A 24963-nucleotide genomic window follows, 5' to 3' on the forward strand; every position below is an offset into this window, starting at 1 on the left:
TGCCAGGCGAAATATCTCGAACCGCCGTATCCATTCGGCCCATTCCTGCGGTTTTGAAAAGTCGAAAGGCTCCGGTGGCTGGATGCTAAACGTAGCACTCGGTCCCGCCGCGGGTCGCGCTGCATCTCCGTTAGCATTCTCGTCTGCCATGTCCTCTTTCTTCCCTTTTCACCGTCAATTGGCTCCAAACAATACTTCTTCCCGGTCACACTCCACGTACTGTCAACAGGACTTCTGACAACATGTCGTTTTATTCAATAATACACGTGAGTCCAACTGTCACAAATACGTGTCTCTTTATTGGTAGCCCACATGCTAGCACACACCTAGCTCACATGCTCCGTTACCATAACATGTCTTCTGCCTATGACGTCACTGAACTGTGCCCGTAATGCTGCGTTCACACCGGACGCGATGCGAATATTCGCTTCGCTCTAAACGCTCCTATCGCATCGCTCTAGTGGCTCGAGTTTCACCGCGGCTGCCAGCTGTGTTTACTCGCATCATTCAAACAAGACGCGCTGGCTCGGGAGCTACAACTACAACAAAATGAACATATTTTACCGTGATTAAATTGTAATACACGTTTCTAAATGATGCTGACGTAACAACATACTGATACCGGTTAGTAAAAACCATGAATTAATGCTTGACAAGTCTGCAGACAAGACGGCAGGCGAAAAACCTTTTTTAATGCTTGTTTTCTGAATGGAGATTGGGTCGACCAGGCTAAGCTAACGTTGTATATGCTCACTCCACACTCATAACAACGTCCTACAGACATAAATAAACCAGCGACTATATTCGCCATGACACAGACAGTCTGTGGTTTGTACTTGTTGAACTTCTGTACAGTTTCTGAACAGATATGAGGAGCTGTGATCTCTGTGTGCTAACTGCTAACAGCTAATTGCTGATGTTTTCTGGTTGAACGTCAGTGACGGCAGGCTGAGATCCTAACCTCTGATTGGCTTCCGCGAGAACGCGTCACGTGAATTTGACGCTCGAGTTGAAAAAATTGAACTATCGCGTTTGACGCGGCCCCCTTAAATCGCCTCAATCGCGTGATTCGCGCCGCGTCCACCGTTTCATGCGCGCCGTCGGAGCGAATTTGCGTCTGATCGTGTCTCTGCATTGACTTTACATGTAATCGCGCCGCCCCCAAACGTCGCATCACGTCCGGTGTGAACGCAGCATAAGGCTTCACTCCTATTGGCTAACACACACACATATACAATAACACCACATGGATTTCTTATTTTTTTTCTTTTTTTCTTGTGTTACCTCCAGGGCCGTATCAAATTGTCTCGCGGGACGGAGGTTCCCCACCCCTGACATCTGTGGTTTGTACATGTTTAACTTTTGTCCAGTTTCTGAACAGATAGGCTATGATGAGCTGTGATCTCTGAGTGCGGCTGATGTTTAGGGACATGTTGCGCTGTCGGGTGCTGACCAATCAGGAAGCGTCATTTCTTGACTGGCAGCAAAAACAACCAATCACAGCAGTGCTTCTCTAGCTGGCTCTGGCCAATCACAAACAAGAAGAGTTCTCCCTAAAGCAGCCAACCCCAATTAGCGGGCCAGATCCGGCCCGCGAGAGGCAAATGCATGGCCCGCGCTGATCTACAGGCATTCACTTGTTATAACATAAAAACATAAAATAAAATGTCAGCGGTTTCGCTTTATTTTGACCTCCGTCGACACTCGTAAACCTGACCCTTGACCTTATCGCGTGCATATGCAAGACGTGCTTCGCGCGCTTGACTTACTCGTCACCAGTGTTGGGCAAGTTACTTTTAAAAAGTAACTAGTAATAGTTATAGTTACTGCTCTCAAAAAAGTAACTAGTTACTTTATTAGTTACTGAATTATAAACGTAACTAGTAACAAGTTACTTTACTTTAAAAATAATAACAATGCAAATACAAGTTTGTGTGTTGTTCTGTGGCACAGTAAGAGAAAAGACAACTCCCCATCATTGTAGCAATTATCATTATGAAATGTAGTGGAACAATGAAACACAAATGATATGTTTAGACATTTTGACAGGCATCTTTATTGTAGCCTCAACAATCAATCAAGTGGACAATGCTTTCTGTCCTGCACACAGTTTACATTTGACCGTAATATTGTTTGCGTCCTTTATCCCCACAAATTGAAAATAGAGGTTATATCTCCAAGTTGTAAATGCAGTGCTGCTCTCGCTGATACTTGCATCTGCCATTGTGTGCGTGTGTGTGTGCTGGTGGTGGGCGTTGCCGTGTATGTGTGAGTGTTAGCAAGTGTTTGTGTGTCTGTGTATTTACCCATAAGGCAAGACCCGCCCAACTCTGTCTCTGATTGGCTTACCCTGAAATGTTACCCCGCGTTAACCAATCATTACTCCTCTCTGGTTACTTTCACTTTTCCATGGTGATGTGAGAGGACATCGCTGTATTCGCCTGTAAGTTACATCCGCAGGGAGATTCGGTTCAGTTGGATCACATAATGTAACACAGTAACGCATCCATTTAAACCACAGTAACTATAACGGCGTTACTTAATGGGAATATGTAACTAGTAACGCTATTAGTTGCCGCAAAAAAGTAGTTGTACTGTAGTAACGCGTTAGTTTGTAACGCGTTAGTCCCAACACTGCTCGTCACCACCTGGAATAGCGCCAAACACATATAAACAATAGCTCGCCAGCTAGCGGCCTGTCATCCCAGCCCAGTGATTGACCAACATGACACTAACGGGCCGTGGATAACTCAAACCCAGGATGGAATTCGCTAAGGAGAGGAAGGTAGACCAGGAGAACCGTCAGTTCAAAACTGACTGGACTGAGAAGTATTGTTTTTTTTTACCAGACCACACCAATGCTAAGCCGACTTGTTTGATTTGCATGCAGAATGTAGCTGTTATCAAATCAGACAACCTGAAGCGGCACTTCACCTCTATTTATGCTGCCAGTTTTAATGCTAACTATCCAGAGAAATCCGACCAGCGCACACAAAAGAAAGCAGGTTTGCTTGCATCATACAAGCACTCTTTTCCCACAATGTCGAAAACAACATCGGCACAAGAGAGCGCAACAGCTGCCTCATTGCACGTCTCTTGGACGCTCGCTAGAGCCAAGAAGCCGTTTGCTGATGCTGAGTTAATTAAACGGTGTGCGATAGACATGGCTCATGAAGTTTTAAATCATGATGATAAACAACAAAAAAAGGTTTTAGAGCTATTAAAGCAGGTGCCGCTGTCGGCTAACACGGCAACCAGAAGAGTAGAGGTTTTAGCGGAGGAGTGTTTTTCCAGTCTACTCACGGATTTGAAGAAAACAGAGGCTATATCCTTAGCCATAGACTCGTCCTGTGACCGAACCGACATGGAACAGCTGTCTGTGTTCGTACGATTTTTTGATGGGAAGATATTCCGGGAAGAGCTGCTGTGTTTGCTTACTCTGCCCGGGCGCACGACCGGGGAAATAATCTTCCACGAGCTGACACAGTTCTTCGAAAAGAATGGTTTGAATGTGAGTCAAATCGTCTCTGTTGTAACCGACGGGGCTCCGTCGATGGTTGGAAAGCACAAAGGCTTGGAAAGCAGGCTTTCCGCCGTTAACCCGGCGCTTCTGACATTTCACTGCATCATTCACAAATCAGTGTTGTGCGCGAAACTGTGTGGAAAAATGAAAGAAACGATGGATACTGTGACGAGACTGGTTAACTTTGTGCGTGAGAGCTCTAGTCTGCAGCATTGCCTTTTTAGATCGTTGCTAGAGGAAATGTCATCTGAACACAAGGATCTCTTACTACACAACGATGTTCGCTGGCTGAGCAAGGGCCGTGTGTTGGAGAGGGTGTGCGACCTGCGTGATGAACTGATGTCGTTCTTATCAAGCCTGCAGAGCCAAAAAGCCCATGAGTTTTTGAGCTTTTTAACTGACACCAAAGTGATAGCCAGTGCTTGAATTGGAATAAAAAAGGTGCCAGTACTCTAAATCAGCAACTGTTTCAAGTCAATTTATTTATACAGCCCAAAAACAAGTATTTGGCTCAAAGTCATTGTATATCCTATAATGCTGGTGGGTTTCTCTCTTTACTGTATATTTTAGAAAGGTTCACTGTATTTAAACAAAATGACTCGGGGTGCATCTGAGATTAGAGGGGGTGTAGTGGTAAAGTGCAATTTTTATAAATGGGGAGTGGACCTGACACCCTCTCGGGGGTCCGGGGGCATGCTCCCCCGGGAAAATTTATTTTTAAATATTGAAGTTAGATGCATCAATCTGGTGCACTTTGAGAGCAAAATGAAGAGGTATATGGATACCTCTCAACATCCATAATGAAACAACTGTAAACAGATTTACTTTTCCTTTATGGATATAAAAGAAAGTAAAGCCTGACTCCTACTGGCGGCTGGTTAAGTGACTCCTCGTCCCTGAGTACACTCACCATCTTTCAGCAGAAAAGGAGAGAGGGAATCCTTGTCCGGCGACAACCGCTGTCTTTTCGCACTATTATTAAGCAACGCTAACATTTTCGAAATGCTAACGTTATGTGATGTCTTTTCTTTCCCTCCCGAGCTTGAATGACACAGAGACCAATCGAGGGCATTAGTATGATCTTTATGAAAGTGGCCATGTCGGCAGGCCACATCATGTAGACACCTTCTGTGAGGCGGAGTCAGACCCACATTTGCGCAGCGTTGCGTTCACAATGCATACGTATACAAAACAATCCTCAGGCCAGCAGGCCACTTAACAGGCCAGGCCATCGGGAAACCTCCTGGTCCTCCCGATGGCCAGTCCGGGCCGTCATGACGTGCCGCCGGCGGCTGAGTACAGGCATTTTACTGAGTACCGGCACCTTGCCTGCTGAAAGATGGTGAGTGTACTCAAGTGCCGGTACCACATAGGTAAAAATCAGAAGTGCTGGTACTGCGTACCGGTGAGTACCGGCCCAATTCAAGCACTGGTGATAGCAGATGTACATTTTTTGTGTGACATCCTGTCTCATGGTGCAAGGCAAGAACCACACTGTTGCTGAGATGTACGAGTCGGTTGAAGCTTTTCGGTCAAAGCTGCACCTTTTGGAGAGAGACATTCATGGGAGGAAGCTGCCCTTTCCACGTCTGCGTGAGCACTTCGAGAAGAATGAAATGCCGGAAGATCCAGTATTTAAGGATTTTGTGTCAAAACTGGCAGAAAACTTCAAGGAGCGATTTGAAAGCTCCCCTAAAATCTCACGTGACATCCTCCTCTTCCTCAGACAGCCGTTCTCTGTGTCAGCAGACGGGCAGTCGACTGGAGAGGCCAAAAGGCTGGTGCCTTCCATAGAAGAGGGAGCTCTTCTGATGGAGGTCTTAGAGATGGGAAGCTCTGAGTTGCTGAAAGCTCAACACACACACCAAGTGTGGGACTTTTGGATCAACGTGGTTCCCCAAGCTTGTTTCAAAAACACCAGAGCTATTGCTATGTTCCTACTCACAATGTTCCCCTCAACATACATCTGTGAATCAGGATTTTCTTCAATGAATGCTATCAAAAGCCAGAACAGGAACAGACTCTCCAGTGCACATCTTGGACAGTGCCTCAGGATTGCCACAACAGAATACAAGCCCAACATCAGACAGGTTGCCTCATCCCGCCGCTCTCACTTCTCTCACTGATTGGTGAGTGAACAACATCAATTTATTTTTGCAATTTGTCAATTCTATTGTGGTATAATAATTATTACAGTTTTTCTCGATTGTTAACACACTAAAATGCTACATAAAGCACAATTATTTTAACTGACACTCAAAGAGCAAAACATCGGCTCAAATCTGCAAAACTCTAAACACGTTTTCAGCTTTTCACACAATTTGCAAATCAACATGGCACTTTTTGCAAACCACTGCACACATTTCTCCACGTAAGACACAGGAATCTGACTTAAAATCACGTGTTAGCAGGTTTAAAACACTGATATTCAAAATGCCTCACACATGGACCAATGATCAAGAAACACGTTCCACCTGACCAAACAACTGATAGCATAATTGTTGGCTCATCAATCAGGATGTTAGCACTATAAAAAGACCACAGGTGAGTACTTTCTTACAGCAACAATGGAAGCCAACATGGAAGCAAGAGCAAGAGGAAGAGGAAGAACTGGGCTGAGAGTGAGAGAAGGAGAAAGAGGTGGGGTGAGAGTGAGAGGAGGAAGAATGAGAGGTAGAGGAAGAGCTGGAGGGAGAGGACGTGGACAAAGAAGAGTACTCTCAAATGAAATGAAATGTTATCAACCATGGTTTGACGATGAGAGAGGCTGGACAGAGGGTTCAGCCTAATCTAAGCTGATGTAATGTCGCCTCTGTAATCCGGACACTTAGACTTGAAAACAGGTTAGTTCCCAGTTTTTAGCTCTGCATTAGTCATGATATATCAGTGCTGATATCCGTTGTGTGAAACTTATTTACTTCATTACTGTAATTGAATTGTTGGTATGTTGCATACTATAACTGTACAAAAATCCTGCACAATCTACTGTGGTAAACTTACTTTTATGCAACACAGACACTGACCAACCATTATATCTTTGTTGTTTATCTGAAGGACTGAGAAAAGAAGAGGTGCAGGTGGAAGGCTAAGGATTTTCAATGAGGCACAGGAAGCAGCAGTTACAAACGGGGTTTTGGCAAACAATGCATCACACTTAGAGAGATCCGAAGCAGAGTAACTATGAGCTGAGATGCATGTTGCACAATGTTATCTTTGAATAAAATATGATTTTTTTCAACAAGTCATTTGTATTTTTTCATTTACTGTATTTCTGTATACTCAAGCAATCTTTCTCTGCAGAAACCTCTATGTACAGAGCATAGCCCATAAAAGACGGAAGTGCTTTAGATTATGCTCAGCAGTGTGTAGTTGGGTGGTCAAACCATCTAGTATTGTGAATGAAGTGTGTTATATTTGGTGCTAAAGTTTGCATTTGGTAAGTGTTTATGTAGTTTTGAGTGCAGTTCTTAATTTAGCAGGAGAAATTAGGTGTTTTTCACTTTGGGTGTGGGGTTTTGTGAATTGTGTTTAGTGTTCTGAGAAACTGAGCAATTTAAAAAAAAATGTGTGTTAGCAATCGAGAAAAACTGTAAGACAAAAATAACCATTTTATAGTTATATTTTATATATAAATTAATTTCCTAAATAAAATGCTACACAGCGTAATTAAAAACAAATTATTAATATGATAGAGAAAAAACCTTGGATAATGCAGGGCTTTTAACAACCGCCCACAAACTGGTTAAATTGAATACAACATTAAAATAATATATTACAAATAAAGTAAAAAAAAAACAATACTATTTGTTATTTACAGCCTGATATTATTTGGTACACATATTTAAAAATGTTAAAACTAATAATGCGGTGTATTTTGGTATGACATTATAAAAGTGACTAACTGAAACTCTCTTTCTGTCTTCCTGTCTTTCCCAGTGTGTGTGTGTTACAGTGTTTGCTGAATTGGATGTGGACCTGTCTGACTATTTGATCAGAGTTCACTCTGTTGTTTTTTATTTTTGTTTTATTGTTATGCCCCATCAGACCACAGCAAAATCATTTGTATTTGTTAAAGCATTTATTTATTATTATTATTAATAAATGTTTGATTTCGGTCTAATTTTGTTTCAAGGATGCATTTTTCCTTTTCTCTCAACACAGGGTTTGTTTAATTACTACTGCGACTACTACAACAATTATAATAGAGGTAACATCTGCACATAGTGTAAAGCAACTTTTAGTGAAAAATAACATTTTGGCCCTTAGCTTGTCATGCTTGACAAAAATTGGCCCTTTGGTAAATATAATTGAAATGCTGTGGCGTTTAGTGAAATGCTGTGGCGTTTTCTGAAATGCTGTGGCGTTTTGTGAAATGCTGTAGTGTTTTGTAAATGCTGTGGCGTTTTGTGAAATGCTGTGGCGTTTAGGGAAATGCTGTGGCGTTTAGGGAAATGCTGTAGTGTTTTGTGAAATGCTGTGGTGTTTAGTGAAATACTGTAGTATTTTGTGAAATGCTGTGGTGTTTAGTGAAATGCTGTAGTGTTTAGTGAAATGCTGTAGTGTTTAGTGAAATGCTGTGGTGTTTTCGGAAATGCTGGAGTGTTTTGTGAAATGTTGTTTTGACTTGCCCTTCAGGGCCACCGTAGATTTCCCTCAATCCACAAGACAACAGGTGGACAGCCACACACTGCGCTGTTTCAACACACTGCAAGCAGCTGCTTTCAATTAACAGTGTGAATGTGTTTGTGTTAGACCATGATTTACGTAGCACCCAATTTCGTAACCCATGTGTCGTACTAATCATCTCAATATGTGTGGATTGAAGAGTTAGACAATTATGTGTGTCTGTGTAATTGAGCTGCTATAGGAAATGCTGGAATGAAGTTGACTGAGTTGACTTCTCCCTGAAAGGAAATTAGTTTTGATTTGATTTTAGAAGTTGGTTTATTTATTTCTCTCCTGCTTCCTGACCTGTTGGAAGGGTTCAAATACAAACTGCACTTTATCACGATATGGGATGTATGGGATTATGGGTGCAATTTGCCACGGAGGCGTGTGGCGCAGTGGATAGAGCTTTGGTGTTGGGATCAGGGGGTTCAAACCCCACTACAGTCAGCATGTCGTTGTGTCCCTGGGCAAGACCCTTCACCCCAAATTGCTCCTGTGTGGATTGTCCACAGTATTGAGTATGTAAGTCGCTTTGGATAAAAGTGTCTTACAAATGACATGTAATGTAATGTAATTTGTGCAAGTGTATGGCGATTCAACAAAAAACTGGCCTGCAAAAATGTTTCATTAGCGATATTTGAATTTTGAATATTCTTTTGATGCTTGTTTCTGAGGTCACTGTCATTCTCCCCCTTAGGTAGCACATACACTGAACAAAAATATAAATGCAACACTTTTGTTTTTGCTCCCATTTTTCATGAGATGAACTCAAAGATCTAAAACATTTTCTATGAACACAAAATAACAATTTCTCTCAAATATTGTTCACAAATCTGAAAAGATCTGTGATAGTGAGCACTTCTCCTTTGCCGAGATAATCCATCCCACCTCACAGGTGTGGCATATCAAGATGCTGATTAGACAGCATGATTATTGCACAGGTGTGCCTTAGGCTGGCCACAATAAAAGGCCACTCTGAAACGTGCAGTTTTGCTTTATTGGGGGGGTCTGGGGGGGTCCGAAAACCCTAGGGTTAAACCCTAACCCTAACCCTAACATGTCACCCATCTCCTTCGCATAGAGTTGATCAGGTTTTTGATTCTGGCCTGTGGAATGTTGGTCCACTCCTCTTCAATGGCTGTGCGAAGTTGCTGGATATTGGCAGGAACTGGAACACGCTGTCGTATACGCCGATCCAGAGCATCCCAAACATGCTCAATGGGTGACATGTTAGGGTTAGGGTTAGGGTTTAACCCTAGGGTTTTCGGACCCCCCAGACCCCCCCAATAAAGCAAAACTGCACGTTTCAGAGTGGCCTTTTATTGTGACTAGCCTAAGGCACACCTGTGCAATAATCATGCTGTCTAATCAGCATCTTGATATGCCACACCTGTGAGGTGGGATGGATTGTCTCGGCAAAGGAGAAGTGCTCACTATCACAGATTTTTTCAGATTTGTGAACAATATTTGAGAGAAATTGTTATTTTGTGTATATAGAAAATGTTTTAGATCTTTGAGTTCATCTCATGAAAAATGGGAGCAAAAACAAAAGTGTTGCATTTATATTTTTGTTCAGTGTACGAATACATTTGAACTGCCATATTTTCTATTGTTCCCAAAAATTCCAATCAATGATTGATCAGTTTATTGGTATTGAAAAAAAGTGTTAGCTTCTCCTGCTTGGAGCAGTTATTTTACCTAGTATTTAGTATTGTGCAAACCATTGTCTTTTCGTCTTATATTACAAGTTTTTATCATCATTATGGTAGCCACCATAAAGCAAATGTGTAATTAGGTGAAAAGGGTGCACAGAAGCAGTGTAATAACAAGTTGTTATTTGCTTTAGTTATAGAGTGCCACAGTGACGCGTCCTAAAACCCGGAAGTAAGCTTCTTCCAGTTCCCTCGACAAAAAAGCAATGCAATTTCTCCATAGGATTTTGGGAAAATAGCTGGAAATAAGGTCTGTGGTTGACACACATTTAAGAGACGGATCACGTTATGTTCAGTCGGATAATCTCCACATGTCTACCCTACTTTTATAATTTTCGAATCATAAATCTAATCGATAGATTTATGATCGATAGATTTATTATTCGAAATAAAAAAAGATTAGAAAATAAACAATTATACAATATCAACATCTGAAAATAGAGCACAAAAAATAACTAAAAGAGTATAACTATCTGACAAGTAAAATGTGATTTGAAGGGCTTGATTACAGCTAACACAATATAAATAGAAATGGATAAGGGTCTTGAAAATATCGATGTTATTTATTAACAATGGATAAATATTTGCCTGACTGAAGTGTGTGTGTGTGTGTGTGTATTTGTGTGTCAATGTGAATGTGTGCATCGTATACCATCATGAGGTTAGATTTCACTGTAAATTCTTCCATTCGTGTCCACAGCTGTTCTTAACATTCCAAACACACACGCAAGCACGCACACACACAAGCACGCACACACACACACACACACACACACACACACACACACACACACACACACACACACACACACACACACACACACACACACACACACACACACACAATCTACACCACTAATACTAATAATTACTCGAGTGTCTACACTTTATCGCTGCTGCAACTGTGTATTGGCATTAGCTGCTGATGTACAATATGTGGTCCGAAAACAGAGTCAGTAAAGGTGCTTTTCCACTGCAGGACCTAGCACGGCTTAGGACGGTATGGTTAGGCCTTGGTAGGCCAGGCTCACTTTATGCTCCGTTTCCATTACAGTTTAGCTACTGGGGTAGTAACTATAGTAACGCAGTGTAGGCGGGGCGATCGGCTGTTCGGCGGGCGGAGCGACGCTGCATAAAACTTCTGTGACGTCATCTTCAATGCGAACCACAAAACCAAAACATCAGCTGTTAGCTGTTAGCACTCAGGGCTCACAGCTCCTCATATCTGTTCAGAAACTAGACAAAAATTAAACAGGTACAAACCACAGACTGTCTGTGTCATGGCAAATACAGTCGCTGGTTTATTTATGTCTGTAGGCCGTTGTTGTGAGTGTGGACGGAGCATATACAACGTTAGCTTAGCCTGATCGATCCGATCTCCACACACGCATTTTAAAAGGTTTTTCGCCTGCCGTCTGTCTGCAGACTTGTCAAAGCATTAATTCATGGTTTTTACTCACCGGTATCAGTATGTTGTTACTTCGGCATCATTTTGAAACGTGTATTACAATTAAATCACGGTCAAATATGTTCATTTTGTTGTAGTTGTAGCCCCCTTGCCAGCGATTCTCTCTGACCATTCAGCAGTCGATAGTGTTTACGTCACTAGTTTAGCATATTCAGCCCGGCTGTTGGCCTGGTAAGAACCTCGATTTTGGAGTGCCAGAAAAAAGGTGAAAAAGTAACCCTGAGCCGGAACTACCCCTAGTGGAAAAGCAAAACCCGGCACGCTTAAACCTTGCTACTTGCTGCAGTGGAGAAGCGCCATAAGTCACTGCTCGTTGAGCATGTTGTCATGGTGACGAGGGATTTCAACCAATAGGAATGCAGAAAGAAAACCGCGTGGATATGACTCACTTAAGAGTTTTGAGTGTGATGTGTGACTTGTGTGTCTGTGTGTGTGTGTGTGTGTGTGTGTGTATGTGTGTGTGTGTGTGTGTGTGTGTGTGTGTGTGTGTGTGTGTGTGTGTGTGTGTGTGTGTGTGTGTGTGTGCATATACATTTGTCAGAAGGTGTAAGTGTGTGGGTAGATGTTTATTTTCCATCATTAAAACCATAGATAGGGACTTTTCATATAAGACAAAAGCAACTGCGGCAAACACACTGCACAAAACACTGCACTTTGGTATAACTCTGACCTTTTCTTCCCTTTTTTTGCATCTTAGACAGTGACTTCCTAATCCTAATGTCCGGGAGGTTGAAGTTTTCCCTGAGCCTCTCAGTGCTGCCTGGTTTGTTCAGTAACTTCTTTCTGATCTCAACATTGGGAGCAGACTTTTGTCCGGTTGGTTGGGACCATTACTCATTCTCATAGCCTTATCCTTCCACACTTGGTGTTTAATACTGTATATTTGAAGCTTGAGCACTGGCTATTTTATGTTCAGCCTAACAAACCACTCTTTGCAGGGCCTTCAATGGTACAGGTACTTTATTGGGACCTACATATTGCTAGAAGTGTTTGAAGTGAAACAGTCAAGGGGTCTCCCAAAATAACCCCTTTGCTATGCACTTAGGACAGTACAAATAAAGTACATTAGGTGCATCTTGGAGATCAATTTTAATATGCATCACCTAGAATCTCTACTCCTGACAGCTGACTGCCTTCCAAGTACCAGCTTCAGCAGATATTATAGGCCTTGCAGATATTCCATCACCATAACCTGTCCTCTCTCATCCAACCCGCTCAAACACGTTATCACAGTCAGCCTGTGGAACTGCACATCTGCTACCCCAAAGACTACTAAGGCCACAGCCTACTCTTTTCTTTCGAATTTTTCGCTGTTACATGACTCATCCAATACAATGAATCATTGTTGTTTTCTACCACCCACCAGGTCCTATGGGGGAATTCTTCGAGGCATTAAATCTCAAACTAATGTCCCTAATACTGGCCGTCGCCGGTATTTCTTTGGGACTTTAATATCCAGAAAGATTTCTGATACACTGCTCTGATTTACTACTGCTGCTAAACGCTTTAGCACTCTGACTGTCTCAATCCCCACCTACTCACAAAGCTGGAAACCACCTTGATATCATATTTACCAGAAGCTGGACAACATCAAACCTCTCTGTGACCCCACTTCAGATCTCTGGTCAATCATAAATATCCCACTCGCTACCCCTCTCTTAAACTGACAAACCAATCTCCTCTAACACTGTACAGTACCTGTCCGCGGTAACCTTCCTTACTCTTCCTCTCTCCTGACCTCAGCTGTTCTCTTAGCCCTCCCCTCTTCTGATTCCTTCTCACATTTGCCTCCCAACTTGATCGCAGACACTCTACTATCCTCTCTCCTATCCACTCTGTCCTCTCATGTCTCTGCAGGTCCCATCCGGCTCCATGGTTGACTGACTCAGTGCTGATGGAACCATCCTACTGACCTCCTTACCTATCAATCTTTTCTCTCCTCTAACTCTTCTTCCATTTCTGTAGGCAAAAGCACCTTCTATCAATCTAGAGTCCTCTTTCTCTAACCTAAAAAAAACCTCTTCTCTATTTCCTCGTCCCTCCCATTTGTTGACCCTTTCCCCTCTTACCTTCTACAGTCTATTATATACAGTCATTCACTCTCATGGCTTTTCCTACCACCGCTTGGCAGGTGATACACAACTGATTTGGTCTTGTCCCTGGTCTGAAACCCATCTGCTTGTCTGGCCCACATCTCTCAGTGGATGACTGCGCACCATCTGAAGCTCGACCTAAACAAGACTGAAGTGCTTTTCCTTTTAGGGAAGGACTCTACCATCCTTGACATTTCTATCAACATCTCCCTGACTCAGACTGAATGACGAACAACTGTCCTTTACTGCTAACATCGCTGCTTCAACCTGCTCCTACAGGTACACTCTTTACAACATCAGTAGGATACGTCCCCTTCTTACTCAGAAGGCATTGGTACTCGCCTACTGTTCTGTGTATGGATTAGGCCCTTCTAACATTCAGGACATGGTTATGTCCTTCGGCGTTTTCTTTACTGCTTTCAAGACACAAGGCATGTTTTTCGGGCACCTACTCTCGTGTCAACTTTTCAAGTGCAATGAGGCATGTTGCGCCTTACATTACTCAGCGACCATAACCAGCTAACCGTACCATCCAAACATCTTCAAGGTGTTTTAAAAACATGTTTTGTTAAAATAACGCGGTCTCTGTCTCTGATTGAATCCGCTCTGTTGTGTTCAAAAGCAGAGCCCAGGAGAGATACCTGTATGTCAGCTGGTGCCGAGGCTAACCTTCAGACAAACCGTGGGCCCTGTTGAGAGGCTATACTATTCTAACACCAATCTTATATAAAAGTCATTATTTATAACATAATATAAAGAACTAAAGGCCAGAATGGATTAGACTGTTAGCTAACAGTGGATCATGAATGATCATAATATGTCTTTTACTGACACAGAAAGAGAGCAGAGAAATATTCTAAGAGAGTTCCGGCTCAATGACTGACCACAAGAAAACACAAAGATCCTGGCAACCAGAAGAAAACGGTTGTGGTCACTGTTCGAAAAACCTTTAGGATGAGACAAGGTATGTCTTGCTGCTCAGGGTGGATACATTTTGCTGTTTGCATGTACTTGCTGTTAATTTATAAAAAGTGTGGGAGCTTGACCAAGATCCATTTCTAACAGCATAACGTATACTTAATACAATGAATATGAAATTCAATGGAAAGATTTTTTTGGGGAAATGGGGAAGTCTCAAATGCACCGTATGGTGATATTGACCACACACACGCACACGCACATGCACACACACACACACACACACACACACACACACACACACACACACACACACACACACACACACACACACACACACACACACACACACACACACATACCGTGTATACATCACTTCAGGGGACATTACATTGACTTCCATGCATTTCCTGGAGACTTATCCTAACCTTAACCATAACCAACACATGCCTAACCCTAACCCTTAACCTTACCCTAACCCTAACCAAGTCTTCACCCTAAAATTAATGATTCCCCTCATGGGGACCTCCATTTTGTCCCCATAAGGGAGGCGAGTCCCCACACGTGACTGTGTAAACAGATTTAGGTCCCCACAAGTACAGTAAAGCTAGGCCACACACACACACACACACACACACACACACACACACACACACACACACACACACACACACACACACACACACACACACACACACCCTCACTAAAATATAAGAGTAATTTATATTTAACAATCTTAATCTTATGTTAATATTTTCTAATTTGATACTTTGGCAACACTACTCCCTGACACTTTAAAGTCCGTTTGCAGAGAGGTAGAGACAGGAAGAGAGAGAGAGAAACCCAAGGAGGGGGTGTGTGCGTGTGCGTGTGCGCGCGCGCGCGCGTGTGTGTGTGTGTGTGAGTGAGTGAGTGTGTGTGTGTGTGTGTGTGTGTGTGTGTGTGTGTGTGTGTGTGTGTGGATGGTTCAGCAGTGAGTCTCCAGCTGCTGAGCGGAGTGCAGCTCTTGGCGCAGCGGAATCAACCCCCCTCGCCCCGCTGCCTCAGAGGAGAAGGACACCGGTGAACATGGAGGGACCGCGGGGAGTTCTGTCTCTCTGCCTGCTCACTGTGCTGCTGCAGCCCGGGACTCTGGGTGAGTACCATGAACTTTATCAAGACTATGTTAGTGGCTCCGTGTTTTGACAGTAGTGTGTGTCAGCGTGTGTGAAGCAGACTGTGCGGTAGGGAACCAGGCACGCGGACAGGTGACGCAGTCAGCGGCTGACACTGTTTACCCAAAGAGAGAATTAGAATTAATATCTTCCTTCCATAACATCCGGTACCAATTGATACAAGTTGTTTGCAGTGCTGGAAAAAGTATTCAAATGTCTGACTTGATTAAAAGTACTGATACTAAACTTTACAATTCAAAGGTGGAAGAAGCACTCAGAACTTGCACTTGAGTAAAAGTATAAGTACCAGAGTGTAGGAATACTTTGTTACAAGTAAAAGTCCTACAATTAAAATGTTACTCGAGTAAATGTAAAAAAGCAGGAACGTATTGGCATCTAAATGCACTTCAAGTACCAAAACTAAAAGTACTTACTATGCAGATTGGCTTATGATGTGTTTTGATAATGATTATTGATGCATTCATCTGTTTATCAAAGCTGGTAAAGGTGCAGCTAGTTTGAATGACTTTGTATACTGCAGGGTGGCTTGTGAATTTACTCCAGGTGTAACTAAAGTCTGATTTAAGAGTTGATTATATTTCACATCATTAATCCAAATCTATAAAGTAACTAAAGGTTCTAAATAAATGTAGTTGAGTACAAGTACACGATTTACCTCTGAATTGTACTGGAGAAGAAGTACAATGTAGCAAATAAGTAGCCTACCTTACAATTGTACTTAAGAACAGTTCTTGAGTAAATCAAGCAGGTAAAAAATAAAAAATGTCAACTAAAAGTACTGCATCAAGAAGGGTACTTAAGTGAAAGTAGTATACTACGATAAGCAAAATGTACTCAAAGTCTCCAGAGTGAAATCACTTATTGCGGAAAACATTTTTTTATTATTATTTTTAAAATCTTCACATGTACGATGCTGAAACTGGGAAACATTTTTGTGGAAAACTTTCCCACTCTTGGTTTTAGCTAATCAAATGTAATGTTTGATGGTTTCAATCTATACAAAATCATATTTTAAAATGTTTTGCTTGTGTGTCACAATCTCAATTTTTAAGTAACTAGTAAATACATCTGTACATAAATGTTTGCAAAAGTACAAAATTGGCTTCCAAAGTGTAGAAGAGTAGAAGTATAAAGTGCAATGAAATAAAAATGCTTCAGTTAAGTGCAAGTACCTTAAATGTGTACATCATTCAGTATTTGAGTTAATGTACTTAGTTACTTTCCACCACTGGTTGTTTGGTGTAATTGACCAGTAATGCGGAGCCCATCAAAAGCAATGATGTGACATTAAAGGTGTGGTAGGTAAGTTTGAGAAACCGGCTCGAGATACACTTTTTGTTATATTCCATGGAATGCTCTTAACATCCTGATAGCAATGAATATCTGAAGTGCTTTGATAAAAAATCCATAAAAAGATGTCATCTGTGGAAGCCGTAGTACTGTAAAAAGCACGACCAATCATTTGAGCCGGCCCGGCTAAAGTAACTGGATGGCCTATCTGCCTGTCAGCCTTCCATCTGTGCACAAACTTATCTCGTGCCCTCATTGGTCATGTGCGCGTTCGTGTGTGTTAGAGGAGGGGCTCTGTAAGGAAGTAGCAGATTTCTTCCGGTTCTGTATTTTCAAATTCTAGCGCACTCGAGCCGGTTTTTCCAAAATTACCTACCCCACCTTTAAGTAAACTCCTTGTAGAGATACTCATCTCTGTCCTGGACCGTTCTTCTGCCTACCTTGTATCTTCACATGAACTTTTTAAAGATGTGACAAAATGCAGGGTTTTTTTATACAAATATCCTTATATTTGGTTACTTTGACATTTATGAAAATCCACTACAGTTCAAAATAGAGATTTTGCCCCTCATTGGCTGCATGGTGTTTGTATTGGATGTACTGTATCAGATGTTCCACCTAGTTCCACATTTCCTACATGACCGCAGTGAGAGAGTTTTTTTGGGGATATGTGTTCAAGTCTGCTTGTCAGTTTGTGTGGCGGCTGTCCCACTTTCCCTCCTCTGCGCTCACCACATGTGTGAACAGTGGCACTGTAACCGACTTGGCTGCTTTCCATCCGTCATACCAAACACCTCCCACTTCAACCGGCCATGAAACTTCCCCACGCTTGTGACAGGTGGGTAGATTAAGCACAGCAAGACAATGACAAGCCAAATTCTGCCTTTGGTTGCCGTGAACACATAAAATCATGAGTTGTACTCTTCTTCTCCCCTCCTCTTTCTGCTGTTTTTTCCTGCCCTCCTCCCACGGCAGGGCCTATTTTGAACCTGGAAATCCCACATACCAGAAGGATTGTGTGGCCCCACTGCTTTGTGTGTGTCACAAATAGACATACAAACTTCAAACTTCCACCCTCATGCCCCCATCTGCCCACCAATACACATTAACACACAAACTCCCCGTTTGTGTTGCTCCTGCGCGCCTCTGAGTGACGCATTGCTTCTTCAAACATCAGGACTGTGTTATTTTAAACTTTTCTTTCTTTGTGTGCTTTCATTGATGTGGAGCTCGGGGGTCTGTCACAGGACAGTTCCTTCTTCATTTCAGGGAATCTCAGTGTCTGCGCAGATGCCCCCCTGTGCTGGGACATTCCCCAATCCGGTGCTTAGCCAAAAATAGCGACTCAATCTATTCCATCCTGTACCCATCAAAACAAAAAGGCAGAAAGGGAAACAGGAGGCTGCACAAAAGAGAAACAGATCAATGTTTTCTTTTAGGAGGCACCACACAGTTTAACCCCACTGAAGTGTCTCCATCTGATTTTGACCATATTAGTCGTCCCCCCGCGCTCTTCCCTCTTAACCCGCTTGGCTGACTCTGGGGTCAAAGAGAAGAGAGAGGCTGGCTGGGATGAAAGGAACACAGATAGGAGGAATGAGAGGATTATAGGCAAGTTGGAGAGACTGAGTTGTAGTGGTGGGATAACTTTAAGGAGCGGAGGGAGGGGGGCTGAGCCGCCTGCTGGGGCAGTTATGTAGCCCCGCGCAGCCTCCTGCCAGTTGTCTACCCTCATTTCTCTGACAGGGCGAGACCTGAGAGAAGAACGATTCTTATTTCCACAGATATTTCATTGCATTGCTCCAGAGGAGGGTCACATACTTAATCAACTATGGAATGTGGACACCTTAACTAAATAAATGCTAAGAAATAGATGATAAATAAAAAAGGCTCCTGCTCACAACAGCTAGATGGCATAAATACAGAACTTACCTCTAGAATACTGTTATTTTGGTTATGCTATATAAAATAACTCATGATATTATATTAATGATATTATGCACCCATGGCACAACATGAAACACAGTGATTGTTTAAATCCTGGAAAAGGATTTTATTAATAATTAGCTGGTGATGCATTGAGATCATCTACAGCACATCTCCATGTTTTTCAGATATGGTGCTGCAGGGGAGCAGTATTATCAGACTTGCAACTTGCATCAAATGCTTCTAATGTGTTTCTAAACTTCCAGTCATTAAACATGAGTTAGATTTACAATGTGAGTGTATAGTAAATGATTTAATGTTGAGATATTAGAATGGCTTTAGGTGGTTTGGGAAGGTTACTGTATTTATTCAATTACTAGTTGGCTGTAACAAAAGGTAATCAGTTACCTAATCTGAGTATCAAAATATAAGAGTAACCTGATTCCTTTGCGTTACTTCAGGATTGACTATATATCAAATGTAATGTCAATAAATTCAAGAGAAAATAAATAACAATTAGTAGTTTTTTAGTTAATTGTTTTATGTAAGGCAACAGAACAATGTAACCTTAGAAAAGAAGAAACCAAAATATTTAGAAAAAATATATATTTTATTGATAGGAAAACCTTTCATTCAGCATATTCAGGCAGTAGTTTATACACCAATAAGGAAACACATTAGCACATACTACAGTTTAAAAAGCAGAAATAAAATCTGAGCCGACAGAAAATGCTCCATTTTAGTTTAATGCACACAGTTTTTTAAATGTACCAGTAACATGATTAAGTATTTTTCTATGTAACTGTAATGGAATACATTCACCTTGTTATCCTGATTACGTAATCCTGTTACTTGTAATCTGTTACTCCCCAATGATGAATTCGTTTTCTGGGATCTTTCAGTGAAACTGACCTACAGTACACCTGCCTACTGTGCAGATTTTACACTTTTTCTTTCACATTTGATCAGCCTGCCACAGTGTTTCCTGTGGTGATAAACTGCAGTCAGCTTTCCTGTGTGCCCCCCCTCACTTTGAGCTCACTTCCTCAGTGGATTTCCCAGGCACTGAGGATGTGAGGGGAGGGAATTCAGCTGTTAGCTTTCATATGACATGGAGTTGCAATGCTGCTACTAAGCATCATTCTGATGTACTTAGCATTTCTGTTTCAGTTTCAGCAGCTCTTGTAAAGCCTTTAGTGTTTCTCCTTTAACATTGCTTATAGAAGGGATCGACGGTTCTTAGATTAGAACGTCATGAAAGGAAGATATCCATTAGTAGTAGATGGAGAATGTGGGGGTTTCCATGAGAATATTTTGGCAGCAGTTAAGCCAGCATTTTTAAGGTGCCAAAAATTATTCAAGACATTGTGCACATGGACAAAAGATTCATATTTTCCCTCACATCTTCGAAAAAAACAAAAAAGTTTAGTTCTCTTAAGCATAAAAAGAACTAAACACTTTAAAAAATCGGACAGTTAGTGCGTTACAGAATGTGCCTGCATGTAAAACAACCAGAGTCAGGGAGCAGTGTCAGTCACTGCTTATGAACTCCAATCAATGCATTTCAGTTTAGCTGAATTGGCCACCATGTTGTAAACAGTCAAGCCAAATCCAAGGCCCACCAACCAGCTGGATCAAAAAGACATATTTTTAAATCAACACTTTATATCCGTCTGCCATCGGTCTTAATTGTACTGCAGTAAATTCTACTAGGATGACACTTCTGTTCTTATCATAAATGTCAAACTAATTGAGTAAAGAGAGTGGATGTTTGATTCTACATTTAGCCACTTAACCATGATTGAGGGGGCTTCTTCTCTCGAACAACAGGAGCGTTGTGCTACCGCTAAATCAATTGACATGGCAGTCGTGTTTAATCCAACCAGAGGAGGTTTGACTCATGAATTCTCCTTCCTGATGAGTGAAAATGTACACATTCTCCTTTAAGATTACACTGCTTCTGTCTATGTTTACAGTATATTATGAGACATGTGTGTTTTTGTGCATTAAGCACAGTTCATATAATTCCATCTCACAGTCCAGATGAGGGCGGGATCCTGAGTGTGAAATAGCAGAGCGCTAACACCCACACACAACCTCAGACACAAACCCTGATGGTTTACTCTCAGTGCCACAGAGACTGCATGAATGTGAATGAGTAACAGGGAGAGTACCACAGTGAGCTCTATAATACTTTCATGGTGTTCTTTAGAGATGCGCCAATTGCAATTTTCTTGGCTGTTACGGAAAAGACAGACTGGCCCACTTGTTTTTTTAGGAAAAGAAGAAAAGGAATAAAATTCACCAAAACAAAAACACTTTTTTTTCACATAAAATAGAACATTTTCTAATTAAGTTTCTCATTATTATATGCAAATCATTAAAACAGCAGCAAACAACCGTGTGCTTATATGTAATATATAAAGGAGCTGAAAAGACAATAAAAAGTCAAAATGTTGCACTGTTATTGCTCACAAGTTTACAGACAAAACAACTGAGTTCTCTTAGTCGAGTTTTCACCACATGAACAACATGCTAACCGTATTAGCAGAAGCCTGCTAATAACCTTATAGTAAGTGGATAAGGTTGAAAGCTACTTCCAAAGCTAATTTGCCTTCACACCATCCTGGATGCTAGCATTCAGCTAATGTTATTAGCATAAGGCTAGAGTTTGTGTAAAGAAATCTAGTCTCGATAGAAATATTGGTTAATTGACGCATTTATTCTGTCTTCTCAGTTTTAGACTGTGCTAAATGCTTTGAGAATGAAAGTTTGATGATGTGTACTCCGCAAAGGATGTAGAGTAGGATTGAGTAGAATGTATTGAATGAGTTGGATTTGAGGTTTGTATCATGAAGAATGTGTACAGATAGCCGGTTGATGTCTGTCTGTATTGTAGTCTGATGTCCATTTGTTTGCTGGTATAGAACTAGTATTCTCGTGAGAAAAGAGTTTGAACAATTGTGCTAATAGGTTTAATAGTATAGGAGAGGAACGTTTGATATTAGTTTGAGGCGTGCAGCGTTGGTGTTCGGATCAGGGGAGCACAGGTTCAAACCCCACTGCAGTCAGCATGTCGTTGTGTCCCTGAGACAAATTCCGCCTGTGGGGATTGCCCACAGTATTGAGTATGTAAGTCGCTTTGGATAAAAGCGTCTAACAAGTAACATGTAATATAATATTAGTTATGGATCACCTCTGTATGGCCTCTTTCAAGTCTGTACTTGAAGGGACGATTGTGGGGTGAGTCAGTTTGTTTAAGGAGGTCGAAGGTCATGAGCGAGCAGCCACTAAAACGGTGCCCCAGGCTGAGATCTCCTCTCTCCTTCCATGTTGGGAAGTGTATGGGTTCCTCATTAATAGTGAACGTGGGGTTATGGTTGCTGGGTGTCGAGGCAGAAGGAGAGGAGGTTGAGCAGATCATTTGCTTTCCACCAGGCAGGGAACATGGATTTTATAGTATTAGATTTAAAGTAATTGAGTGTCTTTGCTGATTTATTGAATTTATGAATGCTATGTGCTGAGTGAGTGATGGAAGTTTGGTGCTCCGCCATCATTTTTGGAAAGTGTACTTATATGTATTATAGTATTATCTCTGCTGTTACTCCAGTTGTGACCCTGACCACTATCTCCCACTCCTGTGCAACTTCAAGAAACCAGTTGACCGATTCAGCCAAATGCATATCATCTTTCCTTACCAAATCTTAAATGCACAAGTGCATTTTCCAGTGTCCAGTGGTCTCCAGTCTGTCCAATACTGTGCTATATTTCTTTACACATGAAGGTTTCCAGATTAATCCCGGTCGTTAACGCGTTAAAGTTGACAGCCCTAGTAATAAGGCGGATGACAGTTTTGCACACACAATTTCAAAAAGAACAAGAATATCAGTGGTTAAATCACACCATCTCAAGGCTAAGTTAGTGGTGGAAATTAATACAAAGCTGCAGTTTCAAAGTTGAAAAGACGACATTGAAGGTCTGGAATGATTCTTAAGAGGACCAAGACCAAAACGCACCCTTCCTCAGACAGAGGAGAGGAAAACCCACCCCTCACAGGCGAAAGCACACATTAACTTTTCATTTTGGAGGCTATTTAATTCCCACACACTGAGCTTCAGTGTGTTTTATTGCTGCAAAAGGATTCAGTCTGACTGCATGTACTTCTTAGAAATTAGTCAGTATCCAGGAAAACATCTTAATTTATTGGGATTTATTGTTTCATTTTGCAGAACATATCCTTTAAATCTTGATACAAGTAGCTAATACTGTGACTCATCTTTTAACATGACTTGTTTCTGCAAAGCGGAATTTGTTTTGATGGACCTGGAGGTGTGCTTGTTTGCATTTGCCCTTCAGAGGTGATCAAATCCATCACTCTGTGCATTACTGTATATAAACTACCCTTCGCCGGTGAAGTGTGAAGGAACATCTTTCAATGTTATTTATTAACATTGAAGGATGTTTACTTTACGATTATCACTTTTACAAAGAAATGGATAAGAAAGACAGACTTCCATGTGATGTTAAGAAAACGTACAGTGAGGCAGCTGGTCAAATTAAATGTGCTAACTTATTCAAAGAGGGTTCAAGTTGTAGTAACTAGTGCTGCTGTAGATCACTCATTACTTAATCGACAGTAAAGCCCATGAACGCCTTCCACTTCTTTCAGTAAGAATAAAAAAAACTCTCAATCAAATATTGAATCAAGCTAAAGTTTGAGGCGGCAGTGGCGCAGTCTGTAGGGACTTGGTCTTGGAACCAAAGGGTCGCCGGTTCACGTCCTGATCGGACAAAAAAAATAATTGAGTGAGCTGATAGCTGGAGAGGGGCCAGTTCACCTTCAAGGCCACTGCCGAGGTGCCCATGAGCTCTTCTTCAATGCAGTGGAACCAGTGTCAGCTGTTGATTTCAGCCAGAGCTGTAGTAGAAGCTGATAGAAATTGCACAGTGCTGGAAGGAATTCAGTGTACTGCTCAGTGGAGCTGAACCAGGGCAGACGTTTGGCGTCATGGTGGCTTAAACTCAGACCTCCCAGCTGAATGAGGGTTTCTTCATTTTGAAACCCCCCTTTTGCACCTGTATACTACACACAGGGCTTCCATTTCATCCTGTAAGTCCTTTGAACACACAGGCCACATGGTAAAAGCTTCATTTCCAGGCAGGCATTAAAAGGCATATATCTATAAGACTAAGAGGCTAAGAGGACTTACCTGGGTTTCTCATGGGGGCTTTGAGTTAACAGGCAGTTCTGAACAGGTCTCAGACCAGAGGGGGATCACAGCGGCAGCACAAGTCATGCTAAAGAGAATGATGAGATTGCCAGTCAGAACTCAGGCAGCATGTGACCCATTGTACCACATGCGATACCTCTCAAGCAGCCAGGGTGATGATAAAGAGACAATGTAACTGTGTCAAAGGGATAGTTATTATAAGGATGGTTTAAGCTATATTTATGTATATTTAAGCTACTTTGGGTGTCAAAATGTATTTAGGAATTCTTGTAAACTGTACCGAAAATAATGTTTGTGCGGTTCTGTGACCGTCTCCCCTTCGCTTAATGAATGATAATGGTGCCAGGTTAAAAGAAGGGTTGTGTGCATGCAACTCTGTTACTGATTGCTAACTCACCAACAAGTCCTGCCAAGATACTCTCAGCAGGAGATAACCTCCACACAGTAGACCATGCATACATGCCAACCTTTCCAAATCCAAAAGAGGTAGGTTTGCGTGCGGCAAATGTGCACGCCCAAATTAGGTAATCAGAAGAAATGGAACCCCAGTAATTACATGTATAAACCATGTATTTAACATATATTGCATCATTTTATGCAGAAAAAGTGGTAGTTTGATAAACAGTGACATCAACGACATATCTGGTCTGTAAAATGCCTGAAAAGCAAAAGAATGGGAGTTAAATATCCCAAAGTCTCCACATTTTATTATATTTTTAATGTGCTTCTGGTCCTCTTTCAGTTGAGACAGTGTAGATGAAGGATGTCTCAGGATGTAGAACTCTTGTGTGAACATAGGATAAAGCCAGGTTCATATTCTTGTTTCATGTTGTTTACATATTACAGTCAAAGGTTTGCACAGAGCGAAATATCTTTGTGTTGCGCCATACATCAGCAAATACTGCATTCAAAAAGTAATTTCCTGCATTTTTCTACTGATACAGTCTGATATAAAAAAT

The 24963-nt window shown here is 41.7% G+C and overlaps 2 protein-coding genes across 3 annotated transcripts in view; both read left to right on the forward strand.

The window, feature by feature from the left end:
* The first annotated feature begins 2466 nt into the window (after positions 1-2466).
* On the forward strand, positions 2467-7592 carry LOC307013811 (SCAN domain-containing protein 3-like). 2 transcript variants are annotated; one of them, XM_079641355.1, is made up of 2 exons: positions 2467-6366; positions 6578-7592. In XM_079641355.1, the coding sequence occupies exon 1, from the start codon at positions 2762-2764 to the stop codon at positions 3947-3949; it is 1188 nt and encodes a 395-aa protein (XP_079497481.1). In that variant the 5' UTR covers positions 2467-2761; the 3' UTR covers positions 3950-6366; positions 6578-7592. The 2 variants fall into 2 exon arrangements, with proteins under 2 accessions (XP_079497481.1, XP_079497482.1); XM_079641356.1 differs by having other exon boundaries at positions 2467-5652; positions 7460-7567.
* A 7672-nt stretch (positions 7593-15264) lies between these two features.
* The window catches only part of LOC307046048 (TGF-beta receptor type-2-like), a 51208-nt gene continuing 41509 nt past the window's right edge, over positions 15265-24963 (forward strand). The window contains exon 1 of the mRNA XM_079692185.1: positions 15265-15517. Within this exon, the coding sequence (XP_079548311.1) occupies positions 15451-15517 (67 nt within the window). The 5' untranslated portion in view covers positions 15265-15450. The remainder of the gene's footprint in view (positions 15518-24963) is intronic.

This window comes from Notothenia rossii (assembly GCF_949606895.1).
Source record: "Notothenia rossii genome assembly, chromosome: 7".
NCBI lineage: Eukaryota > Metazoa > Chordata > Actinopteri > Perciformes > Nototheniidae > Notothenia > Notothenia rossii.

Excerpts from the sequence above, each read along its gene's own strand:
- LOC307013811 (XM_079641355.1), top strand. The coding sequence starts at position 2,762 with ATGGAATTCGCTAAGGAGAGGAAGGTAGACCAGGAGAACCGTCAGTTC.